This window comes from Protopterus annectens, chromosome 7.part0 (assembly GCF_019279795.1).
Source record: "Protopterus annectens isolate FY-2018-M chromosome 7.part0, PAN1.0, whole genome shotgun sequence".
NCBI classification, from domain to species: domain Eukaryota; kingdom Metazoa; phylum Chordata; order Ceratodontiformes; family Protopteridae; genus Protopterus; species Protopterus annectens.
The window spans coordinates 594,674,304-594,699,450 of NC_056739.1; the positions used below are offsets into that span (position 1 = coordinate 594,674,304).

The 25,147-nt window shown below is 40.4% G+C and overlaps 1 protein-coding gene across 1 annotated transcript in view; it reads left to right on the plus strand.

Moving 5' to 3' along the window:
* Window positions 1-25,147, plus strand: part of SCAMP2 (secretory carrier membrane protein 2) — a 1,193,990-nt gene that overhangs the window by 1,009,158 nt on the left and 159,685 nt on the right. The window contains exon 7 of the mRNA XM_044077186.1: window positions 19,048-19,149. Within this exon, the coding sequence (XP_043933121.1) occupies window positions 19,048-19,149 (102 nt within the window). The remainder of the gene's footprint in view (window positions 1-19,047; window positions 19,150-25,147) is intronic.

Here is a 25,147-nt window from a genome sequence, read left to right on the forward strand (position 1 = left end):
AATTGTATTACTCGTGGAAAGCAAATACCTCATAAAGATTTTCATTCGTATTGCATTCCTTGCTTAGGCCCAGACCATGACGTTCCTAGCTGTTGGTTTTGTGCCTTATTCAATCCTCAAACTATTCGTCATTGGTTCATTTTTGCATCAAACTATTTTGGTATTTGGTTTAATTATCCAGAAATGGCCTTGGTAAGCCATCCGACTACCGACATTCCAAAAAAACATAAAGATAAAGACAGAGACAGGCCGCATAGGTCCAAAGCTGCCGACAACTCTTCCGTTAAGCTAGTCGCCAGTTCACCGATACTCAGTGAGGTGCTTTCGCAGCCCCTGATACCTGCTTCTTCAGATTCACAGGCCTCTGCTGAGACCCATTCGGAGTCTGGTATGCCACGAGATGCTTCTTCGACTATTGAATTTGCGGATGTCTCTACCTTGGATGGGTCTAGATCCGCTGTGTAGGCACTGGCTTCTGAGGGTGTATTCAGGCCTACTGACTTGCATATCAAACCGATGACATCTTCTTCTTCAAGGCCTAAAACTCGATCTACGCCTAGAAAACTGACATCCAAACTGCATGGTCAGGCCCATATGCCTAAAAAACAAATAATAAGAATGGCTGAAGATCTTATTACTCTAATTAGGGGAAGCCAGCCTTCTCCCTCTAAGAGATCTAGAACTGTTTTTTCTTCTGATTCTTCTGATCAGGATTCTGAAATTTCTGTTTCTTCTGATGAGCAGGATTTGCCCTTATCTACCTATGAGTATTCTGATGCAGACGACTCCATACCCTCTACTTCCACTCCAGAAGATTTCTCTTTTGGTGAAACTTTGAACACTCTTAGGGAGCATTTCTGCTGGGAAAGTCAGTATTACTCTGACTCCAAAAAGAGGCTTAGGGAATTCGTACTCCTACCTCAACACAGGCCTTTAGCTATCCCTCCTGTACTGGACATTGTAGATGATGACATCATGGAATCTAGCCTGGCCCCAGACACTTTGGATCAGGCTCCCAGGAAACTTGACAGGTATTACAGAGTACCTGACTCACAAGTTCCTTTTTAAAAATCCTACTGTGGACCCAGAGACCATTTCTCAGGAACCCAAAGGCATTAAGGCTACTACTGCCAAGAACCCTACCCCCTCTGATAGAGATTCCAGGGCCCTGGACAGGTGAGGTAAGAAGGTATACACTTCTGCTACTTTAGCCATTAGGGCCTTAAACTGCCAATTTCATATGTTAAAGTATCAGCAGCATATTATTGGATTACTTAAACAGAAAATGATGTTGATTCCTGACTGTGCTGAAAATAAAGAATTACATGATTTAATGCATTCTGCTGAACAAGTTGGTAAACATACTTTGCAATGTGGTTTTGACTCTTTAGAGGCATCTTGCAGGGCTGCTGTCACTGGGTCTGTTCTTAGAAGGCATGCTTGGCTTAAAGAGCAAACTTTGCCAGATCATGCTAAAGCTAAATTACTGAATGCTCCCTTAAACCAAGACCACCTGTTTGGCACCAAAGCAGACGAAGTACTTAAAAAGATGGAGGAAAAAGCTAAATCTATGCAAACTGTTAAAGATTTCTTGCAAGTACAGCCTGCCAGATTTAGTAGGCATTGGCCTTCTAAGAACTGGTCCTTTCCTGTCGCTTCCAGGCCTTCTCAGTCCAAACCCAGGAACAGCAGACCACCTAGGCTACAGTCTCAAGGTACTCACAGGCCTAAACAGTGGGGGGGACTCCCACTTCCAAAGCTGGAAGTAGTAAAGACACCCCCTATGGTAAACTGTCACAGTGACTTAACTTTAAACCTTCCAAGCCCTGCTCAAATGACTGCCCCTTCAGGGGGAAAGATCGCTCTGCATGCAAAAAACTGGGAACTCATTACCCAGGACAAATGGGTTTTAAATATAGTTTCCCAAGGATGCAGATTCCACTTCCACACCTTACCAACCCCAAACGGTTGGCCAGACCTATCCCCAAATCAGTGGGCACAGGCTCAACAGCAGGTTCTCTCTCTTCTAAGTGTCAGGGCTATTCAGCCTGTCCCAGCAGAAGAATGGAGACAAGGATTTTACTCGAGACTTTTCCTGGTACCCAGAAAAAACAACTCCTGGCGTCCTATCCTGGACCTGTGTATCCTAAACACCTTTTTGGTAATCCCAAAATTCAAAATGCTAACTATTCATCAGCTGCTTCCCATGTTAGGCAAAAACGCCTGGTTGGCAACATTGGACTTAAAGGAAGCCTACCTGCACATCCCAATAAGGGAATCTTGCAGAAAGTACCTACGCTGTAGAGCAGGCTGCATGCACTATCAGTTCTCTGCACTGCCCTTTGGCTTATCTATTGCGACCAGGGTATTCACAAAGTGCCTAGCTCCAGTCACTGCATTCTACAGGCAAAGAAGTATTCAAATATACCCATACCTGGACGATTGTCTAATTCAGGCAGAAAGCCAGGACATACTATTAAATCATCTGGCATTTGTAAAGAAATTGCTAACCTCACCGGGGTACACCATAAACGAAAAGAAATCTCACCTAGTACCCTGCCAACAAATTGTATTCCTGGGAGCAAGCTTGAACATAACTTCCCAGATGGCCTACCTCATGCCAGAGAAACAAGTTTATTTGACAGCCTACTTCAAACTACTGGCCACAAAGACCCAGCTATCTGCAAGGAAAATACTGCAAGCCTTGGGGTTCATGGCCTCTTGCATCGTACTAATTCCATATGCAAGACTGCATATGAGGAAACTAAAATGATATCTAAAAAGCCTATGGTGTCAACATTCTCAGGACCTGGAATCAATGATTCCTATCATTCCTTGTATAAAGACAGAGTTCCTTTGGTGGGCAGAGACCTGCTACCACAGCAAGGGACTGCCATTCACTCTACCCCCTGCCGCCCAAACCCTAACAACAGACGCATCAGACTATGCATGGGGGGCTCAATTGGCAGGGCAGTGCATTCGGGGCAAATGGAACCCAAGTCAAATGCACCTGCGTATCAATCAAAAAGAAATGTTAGCTGTACAGAATTCTCTGACAGCCTTCAAGGACCACATTCTACCAGGACAATTATTGGTGAAGACAGACAGCACCACTGTTATGTGGTACATAAACAAGCAGGTGGGAACCCACTCATGCCCTCTCTGCAGACTAGCCATGTCTCTGTGGAACACAGCCTTGAGCTACCAAGTGCACCTGCAAGCTCAGTTCCTGCCAGGCAAGCTAAATTCTCTGGCAGACCTAAGCAGAAGTCTCATGGACCCACACGAGTGGAAACTGGAACCAAAGATATTCAACATGTTGAGAAACAAATGGGGGAGCCCAGAAATAGACCTGTTTGCCTCCCCTCAGAACTACCAATCGGACAAATTCTGCACAAGGACTCCCCACAGACAAGCTTGGAAAGTGGATGCCCTGTCCTTCACCTGGGAAAGCATGTCAGTTTATGCCTTTCTCCCTATGCCTCTCCTCTCGAAAATTCTACTAAAGATCAAACAGGACAAATCAAGGACACAACGGCTGGCAAGCCAGTCGCAGCAAGCCGTCATTTGTCTGAGGCAGGTCAACTCGGACTGAGGTTTCGGGGGGGGGGGGTGTTGGAGAACAGGTAGGGTCAGGATAGGTAGGAAGGCTGGGCTGTCCAGGGGAAGGGTTGAAAGGATTGGGGACAAAGCAAATCAGTCTTTTCAACCTCTGCCTTGTTAGCTTGTCTGATCAGCTTATCTGTGGATTACTGGTTTGTGTTTGAACTACGTGGGTGATCTAAGAACAAGGTAGGGGCCTTTTGTTTGTTTCATAGGCTTTAGTGGCATTTATCTGTATAATCTGTACTATGTTTAGTTAATAGTGCAGGGAGCTTGGGGTATTATGCTTAAAGGCATGCAAGCAGTTTTTCAGCAGATAAGTGGGGGTAATGTTGAATTGATTTGGTGTGTTATAATTGGATTTTGTTTTGCAGGCCTGTGTTTCGATGCTACAAGCAAGGGTAGGAACTAAGGTTGTACTTGTAAGGTTTCAAGTAAAAATTAGGGCGAAATTGAAGTGTATTAACCCCCACCGAGTTTGCGCAGGAATGGGCGTGCCCGCAGGGATTGGCATGCCGGAGGGCAGGATTAAGAGCAATGTGCCGTGACTGACACGCAATGCAAATGTAATGTAGCAGAAACAGTAGAATTAAAAACCGAGCATTTAATAAGCACAATAATGACATGAATGACCTTTCCATTCAAATGTTACACAAGCATCTTGACAACCGAATACTGTTATGAAAGAAAATAACACATTCAAAACTAAATTGAGATATTAATTGTGGTTGACACAGCTCTTGAAATATTAGAGTTGCTCCTCAAAGTGTTACTCATTTCTTCATATATTACACCTTTGTAAAAAGGTTTAATTTTTTAATAACTGAACTAAACCTGTACAAAGATCCATTGTCACTTATTAAAACACTCCACTGTTTGAAAACATTATATTCATTATTCAGGGAGGAGGAAGTTCTCCTCTTTCTGCATCTTTGCTATGAATTTAAAACCTAGTGGAAGGTATAACACTGAACCTGGCATCTCTAAAATGTGGAACATTGACTCTTATCATGTGAAATAAATGAGGGGGGGGAGAATATGTAGCCTTTAATAATAATTTCAGTCATGCAGCTTCACAGCACAGCTACAAAGGTGTTACTTCATTGGTAGTAAGATGTTTTGATGAATTATTATGATTTAATGCTTTTATTTGTTTAAAATTTATTGATGAATGTGTGACAAGATACTTGCAATGTCAAACAGTTTGGAACACAGATTTGTTTAAATATTGAAAATAAGGAAAGTTACTTGTAATGAGGTACACCTGAGTGGTATGCATATCTGTCAACTCTCCCTATTTAAAGGAAGTCTTGGTTTTCGACTTACTGTTAATAAATGACAATAATTAGAGTTATTTACTTCTTTCACTTCAGAAAATGTATATTTCACATTAATTGTGTCAATGTCTTTCATTAATAGCACTAATATTTTAAAATGTTAGATTTTCAAATAAAGTAGTAGTGATATAGCACGACAAATATTTAAAAACTGCTTTATTAATGGTGAAATATAGGTCTAAATTACCTTGTGTTTTGGTGGCATCTTTCAATCAAACAGTGGGCGGTGCAGTCAAAATGGTCACAGGCGGGGTTTGGGTGGGGGCATGCTACTGCGCACCGGGTGGGTTAATACACTTCAGTTTCACCAAAATTAGAACACCAGAAGGGTTTTGTAAGTATTTAACCAAGGATTTGCACTAACTGAATCAAAGCATAGTTAAAAAAGAGAAATAACTAGGGCACATGCCCCTTGGAAGGCCTGGCGTTATACATGAGACACAGGCAGGGTTGCCAGACGTCCCTATTTGGGTGGGACTGTCCCGAGATCAGCAGCCTGATCCCGAGTCCCGCACTGCCGGTTTAAATCCCGGGCAGCCTCCGCTTTGTGTTTTTTTTTTTTTTTTTTTTTGATTGGCCCATGTACCGGCATACTGGCCAATCAGAAATCGCTAAACACAGAGCTTCTTGTTTTTTTTTTAGTCTTCACTTTTGTTTGTCTCTACATGAGGCAAGGGAGTGTTGTACAAGTTAAAAAAAAAAATATATATATATATATATATATATATATATATATATATATATATACACACACACACACACACACAGGGGGTGATATGGTTGAGGTTTAGTTGCAAGCAGCTGAGACAAGGATTGGAAACTGAGGCCGGCAGGTAGCCACATGGCAGGGCCTGGGAACTGAGGCTGGAAAGTAGCCACAAGGCAGAGCTTTTGGAGAGGATCAGAAATAGTTGAGGGCACTCAAGGGCAGTTTGCCTTAAACTATTTTATTCACATGGGACAATGATTTTGTATCCGAGAAAAGGCTAATTATGTTACTGTTGATGTTTAATGACATTTTGGTTTAAGAGCATGTAGGCAGATTGTTTGTTACTGTTTGATGTAATGGCTTTAGTTTGTATAATCTTGTAATTCACATCAGTTATATTTTTTAAATGCCTGGAGATTAGGTTACAAACAGGATAGAGGGTAAAATATGTACTTGAAGGTATCAGACTAAATTTAGATGACAGAATAGGTTTAAATTAATACTTCAAGTAGGGTTTACTATGGGATTAAGGCTCACTTAAGGCATGAAACAAAGGCACACATGCCTAAGTGTGGCCTGGGGTTTAGGGATGAGATGCAAAAGGTTTTAGCAAAAGCTGAAATAGTTTTTCTTAGCAATCTAGCAAACGATAGTCGTGGCCTGCAATTAATTAGATGGCTGGGCTCAGTGAAGAATCACGTGGAAAGGCTAGTGCTTGTATGCTTAATACGACATAAATCTTGTTTGGTTCACTAACTTGTTTTGCTTAATGCAAGTAAATATTTTCTGGTTAATTTCTTAGCAAGTAAAATTAAATTAATACTAAAAATTGTAATACTGCATAATTCAGCTGAGTGGGTGATTAAAGTTAATCTAGGTCTAATGGAATTTACAGCCATTTGCAGGTTCTAAATGTCTACATTGGGTAATTGTGGATAGAACGGTTTGGCAAAAAGGGGAAACTCTTTTGTTCAGGACCGCAAAGCCAATGCTTACGTTTGATAACCCTGTTGATTTATTTGTTGTTTATTTTACCTGCTAACACATTAGTAAACCTCGGTGGAGTAAAGATAAGTTGGTTGGCTGAGATTCTGTGGCTAAGTAGCAGAATATTGTAACCATTTCAGTTTTAGTGGTGTTACTTTTACAAAAAAAACTTTTACATTACTGCTGTTGGAATTTTATAACTGTTACTATTTTTTTGCCTTACTTTTTTAAATAATGTATTAACAATTTGGAGCTTTTCTCCCCGGGCCTCTACTGAAAATGGACATATATCCAGCTAGACTAGCCCGGTCAACAAATGTAAAATAAAATAAATAAATAAAAATAAATAAATAAATAAATACTTTCTTTGAGGAAGTAGAAAAAGAAGAAGGGCAGAAAGGTGGGGGGAGGTAATGGGTCAGTGCACAGAATTTCTTCAGGAAAGGCTGCAATGTTTCATATGAAGTCAAAGCTTTGATTTGTTGGTAATATTTAGTTGGGTTTTTAGTTATCACTGCAAAGTAGCTTAGTGGAACATAAAACCTATTTAAAGTATTTTCCTATTTGAGAAAGCAGGATTATTTCTAAATGGGCAAAAGTTTCATTTTAGCAGCTAATTCAAGCTAAGATCATAACCCATGGCTGTAAAGTATGCAAGAGAAGAAAAACTAGCTTGTATTTGCTGCAAGCAGAAGGTTTTCTCATCCCCCACTTCCTGCACTGTAATTAGGTTTTATAGACAAAACAGATCAGATAGCACTATGCACTTACAAAAGAAAAGGGGGAAGTTTTATGGCATTCCACCTACAGTTCTTGGGAGGAATGTCTTAAAGCCTTAGTAAAACCTTAATAATTTCGGTGCACTGTAAAGGCCCTTGAGTTGCAAAACTTCCTTACAGTCACTTTGTTAGCTCAGATATTTTTGTAAGTCGATAGATGTGCAAATGCAGTGTCTTGCCTTTAGATATCCACATCAGTTGGGTGGGAAGTATTCAGCAAAACAAACAAAATAGCTTAGTGTGGTAGAAAGAGGTAGATGATAATTTTGAGTACCCCAGAATTACTTAGAAATCTGGAGGCATGTGAAGATGTTAATAATAAAAATAAGATAAATAAAATAAAGTTAATAAAAATATTAACACTCCAATCTGTTTAATAAATTAATAGTACTCCAAAATAATATTAATAACACACCAATGATGATGATAATAATAATAATAATATCAATAATACTCTGTGGAGATTGCCAGAAGGTCCTCTGTCATTAGGTAGAGGTTGCAGCATTCCTTTCAACTTCTTGGTTAGGCAAAACCAAATAAATTTGTAAGCATTAATGAAATTCACTTAGAAAGTTGTTAGAGGACCCTAGATGCTGTGATGGTAGGCATGTTCTGAGTATTAAAAAAAAAAAAAAAAAAAAAAGTTACACTAGAATTCACTTCAGGTGTTGGCTGTGGTAGTTTACATGGTGTTATTATGCAGCGTCGTCATGCAGGCTATATGGTTTAGCTTGTTGTGTAGTAAATTGCTACTTAGTAACAGTGTGTTAAGATAGATTGTCAACATTTTTTAATCATTTTGCATTTTTCTGCAGATATCTATTTGGTGATATTCAGGAAGATGTGTCAGGGCTTTATACACTCTGATGACCTTCCCTCACTTTTTTATGAGCAGCCAGATGAATAAATGTTGGCACGAAACAAATTGGTTAAAACAAATAAATGGCATTTCAGTGTGTATGGTTGCAGATATGTAGACAAGCAAATCCAAATGCTGCATCTGATATCTAAATACAAGGAGCATTTATATAAAAGTGCACGTGTATGTGTATATCTGTGTGTGTGTGTGTGTGTGTATATATATATATATATATATATATATATATTTATTTTACATTTGTTAACTGGGGGTGTCTGAGCCGAAAAGGCCCTTTTTCAGCAGAGGCCCGGGGAGAAAGGCTCCACAGAGAAATATTACAGACACATTTAGTTTTTAGACATTATCAGTATACACACAAATTACAGGAGACATGTTTTACAGTGGTATGCGGCACATAAACAGTTACAATGGAGAGAACAAACAAAAAAATATTAATTTTAAAAATAAAGGTAATTAATAGATTTGTGGTGTATAGCTGAAATTTGGAACATAGGTAGAACACATACATAGTACACAGGTACAGTACATACATTGTAGATTAGCCAGTGTTTGTGAGTAAGATTGAAAACTATTATCAAGTGCTCTAGATTTTGTATGTATGTGTGTGTGTATATTTGTGTAGGTGTATAGATGTATATGTATATGTGTATGTATGTGTATATGTGTATATATATATATATATATATATATATATATATATATATATGTGTGTGTGTGTGTCTGTGTGTATGTATGTGTAGGTGTGTGTATTTATGCATGTGTGTAGATATATATGTATGTGTGTATAAGTACAGAGGTGTATATATGGGTATATGTATGCATATGTGTATATGTGTTATATATTTGCAATATATATGTATAGATATAGGTATGAATATGGTGTGGGTGCATATAGTATATATATGTGTGCGTAATATGTGTACATATTTGTGTGGATATTTCTGTATATGTATTTATATATGTATGCATATATTATATAGCTTTGTGTTTACAAGTATGTATGTGTGTATGTATACTTAATTTTGGTAAGTTAACTCACCTAGCCATTACTGGAATCAATTACAATGTAAATTTAGACATCAGTGCATGGCATCCGGAAGACAAACTGCGCAGCCAAGGCATGTTTCATCTCTCAGCCCCCCAGAATAAACTTTTGCATGCCACATCCCTTTAAGGAGTACATAGGACCAATAATTAGTAGGGCTGATGAACTGTGCATGCAAAGTGATCCCTGTGGGTCGTTCATTTATGAGGCTTTTGGCTGCTAAAGGGTCTGGGTGCACAAAGCCACACCACCGGATTAGGGTCTCACAAGGCATGAAGGAGGATTTAGGTGAATGATTTTCTTATCAGATTACAATGGGACAGCAATTTGGCAGGAGAGAGACAACCAACTACCGCTTCAGTGTTTACAGATGCAGCAAGGGGAATTGGCTTTGGGGGTTAATTTCAAGATCAGTTCAGTTCAGTGTTCAGTCTAGTGTGGCATAGCTGACTCAAGTGAAAAGTAATGTGTAATGCCTCAGTGGAAGGACAAGGGTAAGGTACAATAAATGCATACAGCAATTTTTGCAGACCAGCTTATCCAGAGGCTGGAAACAAGTATGGCCAATTCCACCTTACCAAATCAGGGCCTACATTTTGGCAATGAATGAAAGAGGATGGACTTTGAGACGGGCGAGAAGCACATTGTCAGCCTCAAATTGGTTTCATCAGGCTGTGGGTTTGAAGGATTTAGCTAACACATTTCAAGTATGGACAATGTTTAACGGATGGTGGAAACGAACACCCAAGAGGCTGCTTCGCTCTGACAACAATAGCGTAGTACACATAGTCAATAATCAGCTGGGGGGGGGGGTAGGCAGGATGATGAGATATTTTGCTTAACACTAAATCTTACAATGAAGGCACAACACATTCTAGGCATCGATAACTCATTAGCAGATTCCCTTTCTTGTTTGCAGTGGTCTCTGTTCCGGTTGTTGGCTCCAAATGCGAATCCTTCTTCGGTTCAAGTGCCGGATCATTTATGGGCAGACGAGAATGGTGGCTAATGTGTAATACCCTCAGTGGAAAGACAGAGGGGGTAAGGTACAATAAATGCATACAGCAATTCTTGCAGACCAGATTATCCAGAGGCTGGGAACAAGTATGGCCAATTCCACCTTACCAGATCAGGGCTTACATTTTGGTAATGAAAGAAAAAGGTTGGACTTTTGGAAGGGCGAGAAGCACATTGTCCTCTTTGAATTGTTTTAATCAGGGTTGGGGTTTGAAGGATTTAGCTAACACATTTCAAGTACTGTCAATGTTTAAGGGCTGGGGGAAACAAACACCCAAGAGGCCTGATAAGAGGTACCCCATAGGTCCAGCGGTGTTACGTAAACTGTGGCTTGTGCTTTCAAATGTTTGTTTTTTCTTCTTACATGGTAGCATTATTTAAGGCTGCCTTTTTGATGGCTTTTTGTGGGGCATTTAGATGGTCTGAAATTATTCAACCAAACAAGAAGAAAGGTCAACGGACAGTGTTGCCATTGACACATGTGCATTTGCTTGGGGAGGACACTTGAGTTTGTGGCAAAATCCAAAATGGATCAAGAAGGCAAAGGTCAGTGGGTAAGAGTGGTTACCCCAAAGGCTTTTAGAATGGGACTTGACTAAAATACTACTAGAGTACCGCAACTGTAGGGGTAGGTCAGATGGTCCATTCTTGTGCCATCAACAAGGTGAACCTCTGACACACTATCAGGTGAGAGCAGTTTTAAAGAAGGCAATCAAGTTGAGTGGCCTAGAATAAGATAAATATACATTATATTCCTTTTGAATAGGTGCAGCCTCATATGCACATGCAGTGAGAGCTTCACAGACCGACATTATAAGGCTGGGCAGGTGGAAGTCCAATGCTTATAAAGGTTATGTAAGGTGTAAATGGCTTTAACTCTTGTCCTTTGTATTTCAGCTCTCACATCTTTGGATCGGAAATGCATCTGGATAGTGGGTCATTCTTTCATTCGGAGACTCTATCGCTTTGTCCAGGGCAGGTGGGGCTTCTCCTTACAAGGAGAAAAATGAGCTTCTTGCAAAGCAATTTGGTTTTGGGTATCAGGAATGTGGTGGTACCACCTCAGGGCAGTACTACAGCAAGCTGCAAGAAGCGATAAATCTCCTACTGCCATTTTATTGCACCTAGGGGGTAATGATATTTGTCAACATCCAATAAAAGATCTAATTGGTTTGATGGTACAAGAGGTATATTGCATGCATGAATGCTGGCCTCAAGCTATTATCTGCTGGTCAGAAATGGTACAGAGAAAGAAATGGGGGGGCTAGGCCCAATAAAGCCGTGGAGAGAATGAGAAGGAGATTTAATAATTCTATGCATAAGGTGTTAAGGGACATTAACGGGTTGTACATTTTTCACCCTGGTATTCGGGTCTTGTGGTCAGACAGGTATGGTAATGATGGGGTTCATTTATCTGAAGAAGGTTTGGGGATTTTTTCATAAGGAATTGCAAGCTGGTTTAGCTTTGAAGGGAATTCACTTAGGATAGGTTGAGATGTGCTAGCGGAATATTCCTCCCTTCTGTGTTGAAAGACAGGAAAGGTAAGGGAGGCCAAGGTAGGGGGGGAGGTCACAGGACTCTTCAGCTGTACCTTCCACAGGCTAGACAGCTCTAAGGGATTGTTGCCATGGGACTTACCAGTCTGGCTATGGCTCCTTGGCAGATTGTAAGGCGGCCCAGAGGAATTGTGATGAATTGTGAAATTAAAAATCTGTTATGATGAATCAGAAAGGCTGGATATCGACGTGCTGTCTGTTGTCCTGTAGGTTTCGGGAAATGCTATGAATGAAATAAAATAGCCTTCCTGACATTCCTGCCTTGCGCACATCTCATAATAATTGGTTTCTATTTGCGTAAATGGCAATAAGCACATGGCTGCGCCATTTAATCCATCTGAGGTCTCTGTGTTTTTTATTGAATATGCAGCTTGTGGCAACCCAGACTTTTAAAGCATGCAACCTTGATACATTTATTGTCAATGGTGCCAGGGAATGATAATGTTCTGAGCTGGTTTTTGGATATGGCTCAAAGGTTAATATGGATCATTAAATTAATTATGAACACTAGTTGATATGGATCATTAAATGATTTATGAACACTTTGTTAAATGTTTTATGTAAAGCAACATCTAAAAGATCATTCTGTTGGCATCAATGGCAAGATAAGATATTGTTTCACTAAACTTTATTAAAAGCAGGTACAGCTGTTCCAATCTCAGACAAATACTCATTGCACCAGACTGGCCACACCAAACACTGGTATCCCCTCCTGCAGAGTATGTCATTGCTGGAGCCATGGCACCTGCCTCAGACCCCTTCCCTGCTGTCCCAGCAGGAGGGCCAGATTCTGCACTCCCAGCTTCAAACCCTGAACCTTGCAGCTAATTACCTGAGCTCTCCAATACCAATCCTCAATAAGCAAGTGCTGGATGTCATTCTGGAGGCAAGGAGGCCTAGTACTAGAAAATCCTATGCTGAAAAGTGGAAAAGATACTGTTCCTGGAGCCAAACTCAAGGGGTGGGCACATCTGTGCACAGCTTACCGCATATTCTTCAATACTTAACAGAGATGCTTCACAAGGGCCTTTCCTTCTCTTCTATTAAATTTCATGCCTCAGCCATTTCAACACATTATAATACGGAGCCTCCCCTCTTCTCACCCCTTGCTGAAACAATTCTTCAGGGAGGCCAACAATTTAAGACCACCCAGCCTGGGACCTTAACTTTGTATTGGAAAAGCTCACTCTACCTCCTTTTGAGCCAGCTGCAACTGGAAAACAGCCTTCCTTCTAGCCATCACTTCAGCAAGAAGAGTGTCTGAATTACAGGCCATATTGGCAGTGGAGCCTTTCATCATCTTCCATGCGGACAGGGTGTCTCTCAGGACCAGTCCTTCCTTTATGCCCAAGGTGGTATCCAGTGTGGCCCTCAGTCAGTCCATTCATTTGCCAACCTTCTTTTCTAATCCACAGAACAAAGGAGAACAAATTCTGCACTCTTTGGATGTGCACAGACAACTTAGATTTTATTTGGACAGGACTAAGCCTCTCAGGAAAACTGAACAGCTGCTAGTTGTCTTTGCTGCAGGGGCAGAGGGGAAGGCCATTTCAAAGCAAACCATTTCTAAGTGGATAGGCCATTGCATTCATTTCTGCTATACGCACCATGGAAAACCACCCCACAGGGGATAAGATCACATTCCACCAGGGCTGTATCTACTTCAACAGCCTTTCTTAGAGATGTTCCTACCCAGGGACATTCTAGAAGCTGCTACCTGGAGTTCTGTACATACCTTCACTAAGCATAAATCCAGAGTTGGTTTTGCCACTGCAGTCTTACAGAGCCTAATAGCTGGTCCTAATGCTCTCTAATGACCTCCTCCCTTCCTTAGCTTTGGGAATCTACCCAAATGTAATGACTGCAACAGTGAAACACAAAGAACATAGTACAGTTGTGTACACTTACCATAAATGTAGATGTTCGAGTGTATTCACTGTTGCAGTCCTGGTTACCCTCCCTTCAGCCCCCTGACTTCTCTTGGCTATACCTCTCTTCTTGTTTACTGTGTTTAAGCTTTCTGGTATATTTGCTTTTTGTTATATAATTGTTTTTGTATATGATTGCTTCCCATTATGGGGGCACCTGACATCTGGGGCAAGAAAAACTGATGTAATGGCGTCGACTGCATGCTTTATACCCCTGACTACCTCACATCATGGTAGAAGAGACAGCAACTGATGCAGGACCCAAGACTTTGATAATCAGGCCGGCTGAGGGCTATCTGCAAGCAAATAACCCAAATGTAATGACTGCAACAGTGAATACACTCAAACATCTACATTTATGGTAAGTGTACACAACTGTACTTTTCAGGATCTGTCATTAGGAGACATGCATGGTTGAAGGAACAACCTCTCCCTGATCACGTCAAATTTAAATTACTTGATGCGCCCTTGGATAAGGACCACTTGTTTGGAGTAAAAGCAGAAGAGGTGCTCAGAAAGATGGAAAACAAAGCAAAATCTTTGCAAACAGTAAAAGATTTCCTTTAGGTACAATCTCCTAGGTTCAGCAGGAATTTTCCCTCAAAACACTGGTCCTTTCCTGCACCTAGCATGCAGGGGCAAGGTAAACACCGCAGGGACAGACCACCCAGACTTCTATCCCAGGGACAGCAGAGAACCAAACAGTGGACCACTTGCACTCCAAAGGCAGGGAGTTCTAAGCCATCACTCTATGGCAAAAACACTCAATGACTCCCTTTCCCCCCTCTGCCCTCTTTTCACTCACCAAAAACTAGGAGAAAGGCTATCCCTCTGCAAAGAAAATTGTCTTTTTGTAACAAAGGACCAATGGGTCTTAAAGATCATTTTTCAGGGATAACAAATTCTCCTTCAACATATTCCCAGTTCTAAGAGGGTACCCAGAATTGCCTCCAAATCAGTGGGCAGAGGCATTGAAACAAGTCCAAATTCTCATATCCCAAGTGGCAGTAGATCCTGTCCCTTCAGATCAAACAGGCAAAGGCTTTTATTCCTGACTATTCCTTGTTCCCAGAAATGTGGGCACTTGGCATGCTATCCTGGATCTCTCCATTCTGAACACCTTCCTGGTGGTCCCCAAATTCAAAATGCTAACTTTGCAGCAGCTGCTGCCTATGCTGACAAAAAATGCCTGGTTAGTTACCCTAGATCTAAAATATGCCTACCTCCACATCCCCATAAGGGAATCCTGCAGGAAATTCCTTCACTTCAGAGCAGGCTCAGTACACTTTCAGTTCTCTGCGCTACCCTTTGGCTTATCTACTGCTCCCAGGGTATTCACCAAATGCTTAGCCCTGGCCATAGCCTTTTACAGACAGAAAAATATACAAATGTACCCTTATCTGGACGACTGCTTCATTCAGGCAGATTGCAAAAAAAAGCTCATCAAGGACCTCCTCTTTGTCAAAACTCTCCTAATCTCCTTAGGGTACACCATCAACTAGAAGAAATCAAAACAAACACCCTTCAGGAAGATCATTTTCTTGAAGCACTGCTACACACAGCATCCCAAATGGTGTTCCTATCCCCAGAAAAGCAGAGCTTTGTCCCTCTCTGTTTACACAGCTGGCTTCCAGAAGTAACCTCACTGCGAGGAAGTTCTTGCAAGCCTTGGGGTACATGGCATCTTGCATCCTTCTAATTCCTCTGGCCAGGCTTCACATGAAAAAACTTCAGTGGTACCTAAAAAACCTTTGGTGTCAGCACTCTCAACCTCTAGAGATCGCTCTTGGAGACTCTCAGACTATTAGCATGGCTAATACTCTAAAGGCAAACAAGGGGCCCCTGTTAAGCAAACAGGTCCTAGACATTATCACAGAAGCCAGAAGGCCCAGCACCAGAAAATCTTTACACAGGAAAATGGAAAAGATTCTGCTTCTGGAGCCAGTCCAGAGGGGGCAATACCTCACAACCTTCCATTTCCCCCTTATCCTTGACTACCTAGTGGAGCTACTTAATAGGGGCCTCTCCTTCTCCTGTATTAAAATCCAAGCTTCAGCCATTTCAGCTCATTTTGATACAGAACAGCCCCTGTTCTCCCATCCTTTGATTAAACAATTCCTCAGAGGGGCTTCTAATATCAGACCTCCCAGAAGGCCACCCACTGCAGCTTGGGACCTGAACTATGTTTTGGAAAAATTAACTTTACCACCCTTTGAACCTGCTGCTTCAACAGAACTAAGTTACCTCTCCTGGAAGACTGCTTTTCTCCTATCTATCAACTCAGCCAGAAGGGTTTCAGAACTTCAGGCGCTGATGGCCATTGAGCTCTTCATCATCTTCCATGCAGACAGGGTCTCCCTGAAGACTAATCCCTCCTTTATGCCCAAGGTGTTCTCTAATGTAACTCTCAACCAGGCCATACATCTACCCACTTTCTTTCCCAACCCTAAAAACAAGGGGGAAAGAATGCTGCACTCACTAGACATGCACAGACAGCTCTGATACTAGTTGGACCGTACTAAACCCTTCAGGAGAACAGATCAGCTACTTGTCAGCTTTGCCCCAGGGGCAGAGGGGAAGCCCATTTCCAAACAAACTATTTCCAAATGGATATCACACTGTATCCATCACTGCTACAGATTGCATTGGAACCCCCCCCCCAAGTCTATTTGAACCCATTCCACTAGGGTGGCCTTCACTTCCACAGCATTCCTCAGACAAGTTCCCACCAGGGACATCCTGGAAGCTGCCACCTGGACTTCTATCCATACCTTTACCAAGCATTACCACCTACCTCTATTTTCTAAGGCTAGGGCAGGGTTTGCCTCTGCAGTTCTGCAGGGCATGCTGACCAATTTCTAGGTCTCTTACTAATCCTACCACCCCTCTCCTCAGCTTTGGGAGTCTTCCCACAGGTAATGACTGCAACAGTGAAACGTGAAGAACATAGTACAGTTGTGTACTTACCATAAATGTAGATGTTCGAGTTTATTCACTGTTGCAGTCCTGGTTTCCCACCCTCCTTCCCCCTTATATCATCTATCTTTCTTTCTTTAGGAAGACATACGTTTCTAATGGTGGCTTTTAGCCATCAGGACCACTTTACCATATTTACTTGGGCCTCTGACTGGTTAGAGCAAGAAAAACTGATGTAATGGTGTTGGCTGCCTTCTTTTATAGCACTGGCATAAGGCAGCAAGCGACAGCAGCTGATGCAGAAAAACACTGACTCTGGTATTTGGGCCGACTGAAGGCTACCACAGCAGGGATATAACCCACAGCTGATAACTGCAACAGTAAATATGCTCGAACATCTACATTTATGGTAAGTGTGCCCACCTGCACTTTGTATAGCTAATCCATGTCCTAAATAGAAGTGCTGATAGAGAGCTTAGGAAAAGCAAGATAATTAACATTAGCTTTAACGAATGAGCACTGGCAGATATTGCTCCCCCTCTGCCAAAGCACAGTTATCTTTTGTAACCCCCTGTAGGCTTATTTTATTACACCACTTGTTACCATTTAGCCAACATGGAGCTCAGACTTCCTTTCAGATACTAGAAAACCACTCGGAAGTAAAATAGTAAAAAATATATGAAATAGAACATCACCATTACAAAGAATATGAATATTAATTAAACAATGAGCACTTTTGTCCACAGTCATTCAGCCTTCATCAGTTTGGACTCATTCTTGTTAAAGTTTGTGTTCTCTTCATACCTTAAAAAGACTGATAGGTTCATAGGTAAGCACTAGGCTAGCTGCCCTTGAGGACCATTTTAAGTCTAGCCAGTTTCCCCTTTTTGTGCCCAAATTAACCTATCCCATTTTGTTAGAGGTTGGCCTTACCCATCCCGTTGTCAATAATTATATATTACCCCAAGTGATAATAACTGAGATCATACCATAGATAATGTTAGAGGACACATGTATGGGAGAAAGCATTTAAGAGCTGCCTCTGTCCATTAGTAGTATAGCGGGCATTCCAGGTGTAAATTTTGTGTTAAACCATTCTGTTTTTTTTTTTTTTGGATAAAGTATTAATGTCCCAGTCTTTATATGCTGCTGCATACCTTGTTGACATGGTCATCCATTAAGAGGACTGACTCTGTAAGGCAGGCAGGTTTGGTTGTGAATACTAAAATAAAAGTAAGCCTGACATGGTGGAATCCAAGTGTCTGGGAAACCTTATAGTATGAGGAGTGGCAAAACCACAACTTAAAAAATAGTGACTATTAAAAACTGTACTGTATCCTGCACAAAAAGACATGTAAAGGCTTTCCTTGGTCTAGCTGTGTACTCCCGAAAATTTGTATCCATTTTTTGCAACTGTGACCTTACTTTGACAGATCTCACAAAAAGCAAAAGCTCCTTTTAAAGTGCTGTAGTCTTTTGAGGCAGCATTTAATCTGTGTTGTAACTAAGAAATTTACTTTATATACACCGATGCATCAGAGGTAGGTTAAGGAACGAACAGGTGCTTCCTAAGATATTCATGGTGGGGGAGTACTCTGTGTTCTGGATCAGTTAAAAATAGGAAGTGCTGTAAATAGGTAATCCACCATAGAAAGGGATAGTTTGACAATGAAGTAGGCTTTCTGTTCTTTAAAGTATTACCTGTCCCTTTTCAGTGGTTAAATAAACAGCAGGATGGCAATACAAAATTGTTGCAATTATCATTGTAACTCTTCCAATATACTGTCACCTGTGGACCCAAGCTTGGCTAATAGGAATACTGACAAGTTGTCTAGGTCTTATTTCACATGTATAAAAGTCCAAAACTGATAAGTTTGTACTGGGAGGGGTAGTTGCAACATTTTTGTGTGTGTGTGTGTGTGTGTGTGTGTGTGTGTGTGTGTGTGTATATATATATATATATATATATATATAGAATGTGCCTCTGAATGTATCTAGAGGTGTTACATTCTCACAAAAATGAGCCAGAAATGTATTATATTAGCAAAATGTTTGCTATGATTCGAGTTTGTATAAAAGTCTGCAACGTATAACGTATAAGGCAGACTACTGTGTAGCTAATGGACCATGATTCCTAAAACCAGCATGAATTATGCAGTACTCAGAACAGAAATGTATGTCTAATCTGCACATCTAGCTTGTGATAAAACCCCATTAGAAGGTTAAAAGGTTGTGTTGAAAGTTAACACTAAATAAAGTGTATTTAAAGGTTTCTGCTTTCTTTTCCAGGTCTGACAGCTCATTCAACTTCTTTCTGTTTTTCTTCGTATTTTTCTGCCAAATTGTGATCTATATTATTCAGGCTGTTGGAATTCCTGGCTGGGGTGACAGGTAGGTCAATATAGTTTATCATAAATTTAATATGGCTTACAGTTCGAAGTTTAAATGCATGTTATTTTCTTCCTTGATTAGCATTTCACAAGTAGTGTGTACTTATTTATTTTTAATTATTTAAATGCTTAGGAATCCTATTTTATTTTAGTCCGTCTGATCCAAAAGTTTGTTACAGAGACAACCCTTGTATCCGATTCAGCCATTAGTTAGTGCCATAGTGCATAGTGCTTCAAGCTGCCACAAACCTTCCCATAATCCCATGTGAGCTTCCCCTTCAGATATTGTTCACCACCATCATGGAATGCTCTCATTCACTAGACAGCATCTAACTGATCTACCGACATACCTCCCAACTGTCCCGAATTACTCGTTTTTACCGAGTTTGGGGGTCCAAATATTGGGGTGCCACGATTCCCGAGTGGCACCCCTTCATTTCCGATTTATTTCATTTGTTTTTTTAAGTTTTCATGCTTTAACTGACATCATCACGTGCGTGCTGACTTCAGCTCCATCAGAGCTACCAGCCCGTCGGAATTGAGCTCAAGGAGCTCGCATTTCTGGCTGGGGCTTGCTATTCAATTGCTTTTGCTAGCGGGAACAGCAAACAGTTTGGTGAAACGGAAAGGATTTAGGAACAGCGAACGGTTTGGATATTAAGGATTTGTATGGCTCCTGACAGGTAAGACAAGTGTGTGTGTGTATTTACTTTTTTAATGAAGGACTGGAATGAGGCATTCAGTCAGGTGGTTTGGACTATGTAGTCATAAAAACAATGCTATAAATGTCCTCACAGAGGAGGACAGTACAAAGAGTAATTCCCGTTGAACATTGTTATAAGACTGTTATAAAACTACATGTAGAATGTATTATGACAGCCACATAAATGAGCAGTGCATTTCTTACTTCTCAGAATGGAGTCAATATAAGTACATGGTTGTAATCATTATTAAGTTTGATTTCCATGTTTTTGTAATCATTATTAAGTTTGATTTCCATGTTTTATTCAAACATTCCTGTTCCATGCTTTTGCACCAGCAGTCTGTCATACCGTATATGGTATCAATATTTAATCACTTCTCATTGAGGCAGTGGTATTTTTTATTTTGTGTTGTACCTAGAATAGGTAGATTTTATGTGCTATGTTGTTCTGTTTATGATAGCCTTTGAGAAAAAGTAGTTTTTAGCAGTATATGGTAGAATAAAAAAATTCACACCCGATTTTGGTATAGGGTTTTTTTTATATACCACAAGACTGTATTCTTCAGGGTTAATATATGATCTTTCAACACAGTTCACCAAATCCTCCTCCTTCTGCTGCTGCATCAGTTTCTATAACTGCCTTCATCTCTTTTCATGCTTCTTCGCACAGTGCGTATCTTGCACAAGTTGCTGTACTGCATGCCATAATATAAGCGATCTGCTGCTGTAGGTGTATAATATTGCCAGTGGTATGTTTGCAGGGCTATACCTTGATGGCATATAGACAAGTTAAACATTTGTACATGCTGCATTGCTTTATTGGGTGATTGAAGTAATGTAGCCTAGGGATACACTTGGAAACAAAATTGTGACTCTGCTTGATTTTATGTTGGGTTTCACAGAAAAAAAATGTTTTTTCAGGGAAGCACATTCTTATTGTGCCCTGTAATACAGTAAACCCAAAGTTTCGGGCAAGTCAAACAGCATAACATTTGCAGCTACCTACATTCAAAAATTGGTGTCCCTTTTGTTTTAATTGACCTTTCTGTTTTGCTATTATAAATGCAACAGCTTATCCTGTCATGATTTTTTTTTAAGAATTATCATTTTTATTTCCATTTTTGACCTACTTTTTGAGGTTTTGAGTGTGCTTTTCAGTTTAATGCAGAAAATATCAACACCATTCTCTCTAGAAAATAGAACTTTTAATAGCAGTTTACCAGGCTGTGAATAGTTTTTATTTACAGCATTTCCCTTTAGAGCCTAAAGTCCCTAGCCACCACCACTTGTAATCTTTGCCTCATATTTTTGATCTGTTCCTCATAAAAACTGTGGAGGATTGAATTCATTAAATAATGACAGACATTTGAATTTCAGACTTCATATTCTTCAGAAAATAAATGGTAACACAAAACCTTTTATTCTAGCAATTTTCTAAGTTTGCATCAGTATTTGAAATTTGTCCTTAGTTTGGGGCTGTATTCCCCATTATTGGCTTTGTCCAGGTTTTTTGTGCTAAGAGGTTATGAGAGCTTTGCTGAGAGGTGAGAACTGAATTTGTATTCCCCCATTATTGGCTTTGTCCAGGTTTTTTGTGCTAAGAGGTTGTGAGAACTGAATTTGTATTCCCCATTATTGGCTTTGTCCAGGTTTTTTGTGCTAAGAGGTTCCAAGAGCTATGGCGAAAAGTGAGAACGGACTTTACTAAGTGATAGCCATTTAAGTTTCAGTTTTCCTGTCTTTCAGGAAACTGCTGATTTGGCATAGTGGTATGTTGCTTTGACTGTAGTGACAAGAGTCCTGTGTTCCAAGACTTGCCAGTGAAATGCATGGTGGTAACACAACATTTTATTCTAGCAACTTTCCAAAATTATACAAGCAATGTTTAAAATGTGCCCCCCCCCCCAAAAAAAAAACAAAATAAAAAACTAAAACTGAAAATAAGTGTGAGAAGCTGTGCAAGCCAAGATGCCTATGGCTTACACTACTGTCATTCTATTGGTAGTGTGGGTGTGGAAGTAGACTTTTATGATGGAAATGTTCTGAATTGGGCAGTTTTGTCATTATTGGTTCATGCATTTTGTTTCATTGTCTACAGCCTACTAGAAAAATGTTCAAACAAATGTAAAATGCGCTCTAACACGTGTGCTGTATTATACAAGGAATATAATTTAATAGTCAGGAAAGTGTATCAAAGTACACACGTATGTTTCTTGTTTTGTGAGCAAGGGGCCAATGATTTGAAAACATCCCAAAGGTAATCTTTATCTACCACTGGCCCGATGCATTTTCTTTGGATGTGGTGTGGGTTTCAATGCTGTTTCAGTGAATGTGAGTTTCAAGGGCAGAGAAGTTTTAATGCCAAGTCTATTTTCATTGTGAGACAGTGTTGTTTAGCAGATGCCTATTGGTGTTTGTACATTGGGCTGTAAAATGTAAAAATAAAATCCAAGTATTCATTGTAGAAGTAAAGCAGTATGCACACATTAGTGTTTATGGTAAATGAGGTGAAATAGTCAGGTAATGGGACATTGGAGTAGCTGTTGTCTATTCTTCAATTCGCATTTATAAGTTGGTATCCCACAATTCCATTGAAGTGGGTGGGGTTACATAATTATGTACACAAATTTTGTGTTATCAGCGTACAGATTTGTACCTATTTTTCATGGGCCTTGTACAGATTTTTGATGTTTCCAGGTTGAGAGGTATGCCTACTGATTTCTGTTTTTTAGCTTTAATATTAATGTCATTGCTAATTTCAAAGTTTGTTTCTGTCATTACCTTATAATATAAGCATTAATTATTTTTGCAATGTAAGTGCCTCAACTTGCGTGACAGTTATGTGGCTGCCTAACTTGTCTTTCAGGCTTTCTCAGTGTTTAAAAAAAAGTTTGTGAGCATGCACAGATTAGAGTAGTTGATTATTATAGCTATTACAGTTGTGAGAGTTCTACTGTTAAGAGTATTTATTTTTTCTTGTTGATACGGATAACATTTTTAAAAAGTGCATCAGCTATGGACATAAAATTCCACCCCGAGCTGCACATGACCTTTGTGTTTGTGATCAGTGCATCTAATGCTTGACTACTCCATTTGTTAGAGTTTTGGCCCTGGGTCTTTGCAAACATAAAAAACTAAGGTAATAATAAATGAACTACTTCCTGCCTACTGTATAGATGAACCAGAAAGGTGAAAAGAACAGGGATGCAAAAAGCACAAAACCAATCAGCAGGTAACTACTACTTCTCCAAAAGAGGCCGGAATAGCATCTTCTCCTTTGGTAGTAAGGCAGAAATCTCCAGTAATGGGGACTATAATTATCAGGGACAGGTCAAAGCTGGAGATTCATAAGAAGTGAATTTCCAAAAAAGAAACATGTAGAGCCCCCTCAAATTCAGTCATTTGAATGAAAGAGGGTACCCCCAATCCCCTAGTGAAGATGTCACCTTTGACAAAGTCCTGCAATTAATGAAGGAGGATCCTAGCCATCTGACCCACCCTCTCAGGATGAGGAAGTGCTCTTTGAAGCGTATGGTTTTGTCCTTCTACCATTTGGGTGATCCCTCCTGCAGGTAGTCTCATAGATTTGGTCATTAGGAGGGGATGGTAGGAACTTGGTACTAGGGAAGCCATGCCACAAAAACAGACAAGCTCTTGCGACCTCCTAAAGATATGCAGTTTTGCTCTGAGTCCTCCAGTAGACTTAGTGATTGCTGCCAGAGCCATGAAGAAGGGACTCACTGATGAATCTATCTACTGTCCATCCCCTGAACAAAGGAGTGCAGGGCAGTCGACAGAATGGGGTAGCGAGTCAACACCTCAGGCAGCTTTGCCTTGAGAATATTAAACTACTTGACCTACATGAACTCATTCCAAATAGACCTAGTTAAACAAGTAATGGATATTTTAGGTCAAACCATTATTGAGAAGTCTAATAAACAGCTTAAGACCACCCTTAATAACATACTTAACATTACATATCTTTGCATGCAGCTGTTTCACAGTGTAGTCAGTGAAGCAGCCAGAGCAGCAGGCACTGGCATAGCTCTCTGTTGCAATGCCTGGCTCCCCCCTTGTGATTTTGTAAAAAACTTTGGCACCCTTTACCAATGCCCTCTGTGATGGCTACTGTCTCTTTGGACCAAGTGTCAAGAAGAAGTTGGCCATGTGTGAGCAAGATGGAAAGATGCCATGGGAGTCAAATTAGATAACTCTGAGGTCCTTCAATAGGAATCGGAAGGGTTTCAAATACCTATATTTCTGGCAATCCCAGTATAAGCCCTTTGACTCCTCCTGTTCTTCCAGTAGAAGCAGCAAGGGCAAAGGTGGCCCTTTTAATGGGAGGCACCCACACAGTGAAAAGGGTCCACAAAAACAGGGTTACAGAGAGCCGTACTCAGGAAGGTCAAAACATCACTGTTGACGGCTTGCCTGACTGCCCATTTCTCACTAGAATCAGTTGTCTCGTTACCTAAATGCATGGATGGCCATCTTGCAGGGCAACTGAGTGTAAGATACTGGATCCAAAGGCTGTGTAAGATACTGGATCCAAAGGCTGTAAAATATATATTTTTTTCCACAGACTACCACTTCAGAAGCTGCTGTTACCAAATGTTCTACCCTACTAAAGGTGACTGTCTTTTCAGGAGTCCACTCTTTTCTAACCTTCTCTATATCTTATTCTCTTTATGGTCCCTGCCTTTCTTATCATTATGAACTGGACATCATTGCAAATTCATATTTTTATGTTAACCAAAACATCTTTGTCACAATGATTGTTTAGGCAGACTAAACACATACAAATTAAAACTTCTTGATGTTCTTCCTATTTCACTGTTGCAGTCATTACATTTGGGGTTATCTGCTTGCAGGTAGCCCTCAGTCGGCATGATTAACATTATCTTGGGTCATGTGTTGGTTGCTGTCCCTTCTTCCATGATGTCAGGTCATCAGGGGTATAAAACATGCAGCCGACACCATTACATCAGTCGGTCGGCCGACTCCTGAAATTATCATTTTCGAGTTTCAGAACCAAAGTCTTCAACTAAAGCTAAGTACCCCATTGGGGAAACTTTTTCTTGCTCCATACCGATGTCAGTAAAAGTTAATAATTGCATTACTTGTGGAAAGCAAATACCTCATAAAGATTTTCATTCGTACTGTATTCCTTGTCTAGGCCCTGATCATGACGTACCTTGCTGTCGGTTTTGTGCTTTATTTAATCAGCGCACTGTCCGTCGTCTGTATATTTTCACCTCTAAATATTTTGGGTCTCGGTTTAATTATCCAGAAATGT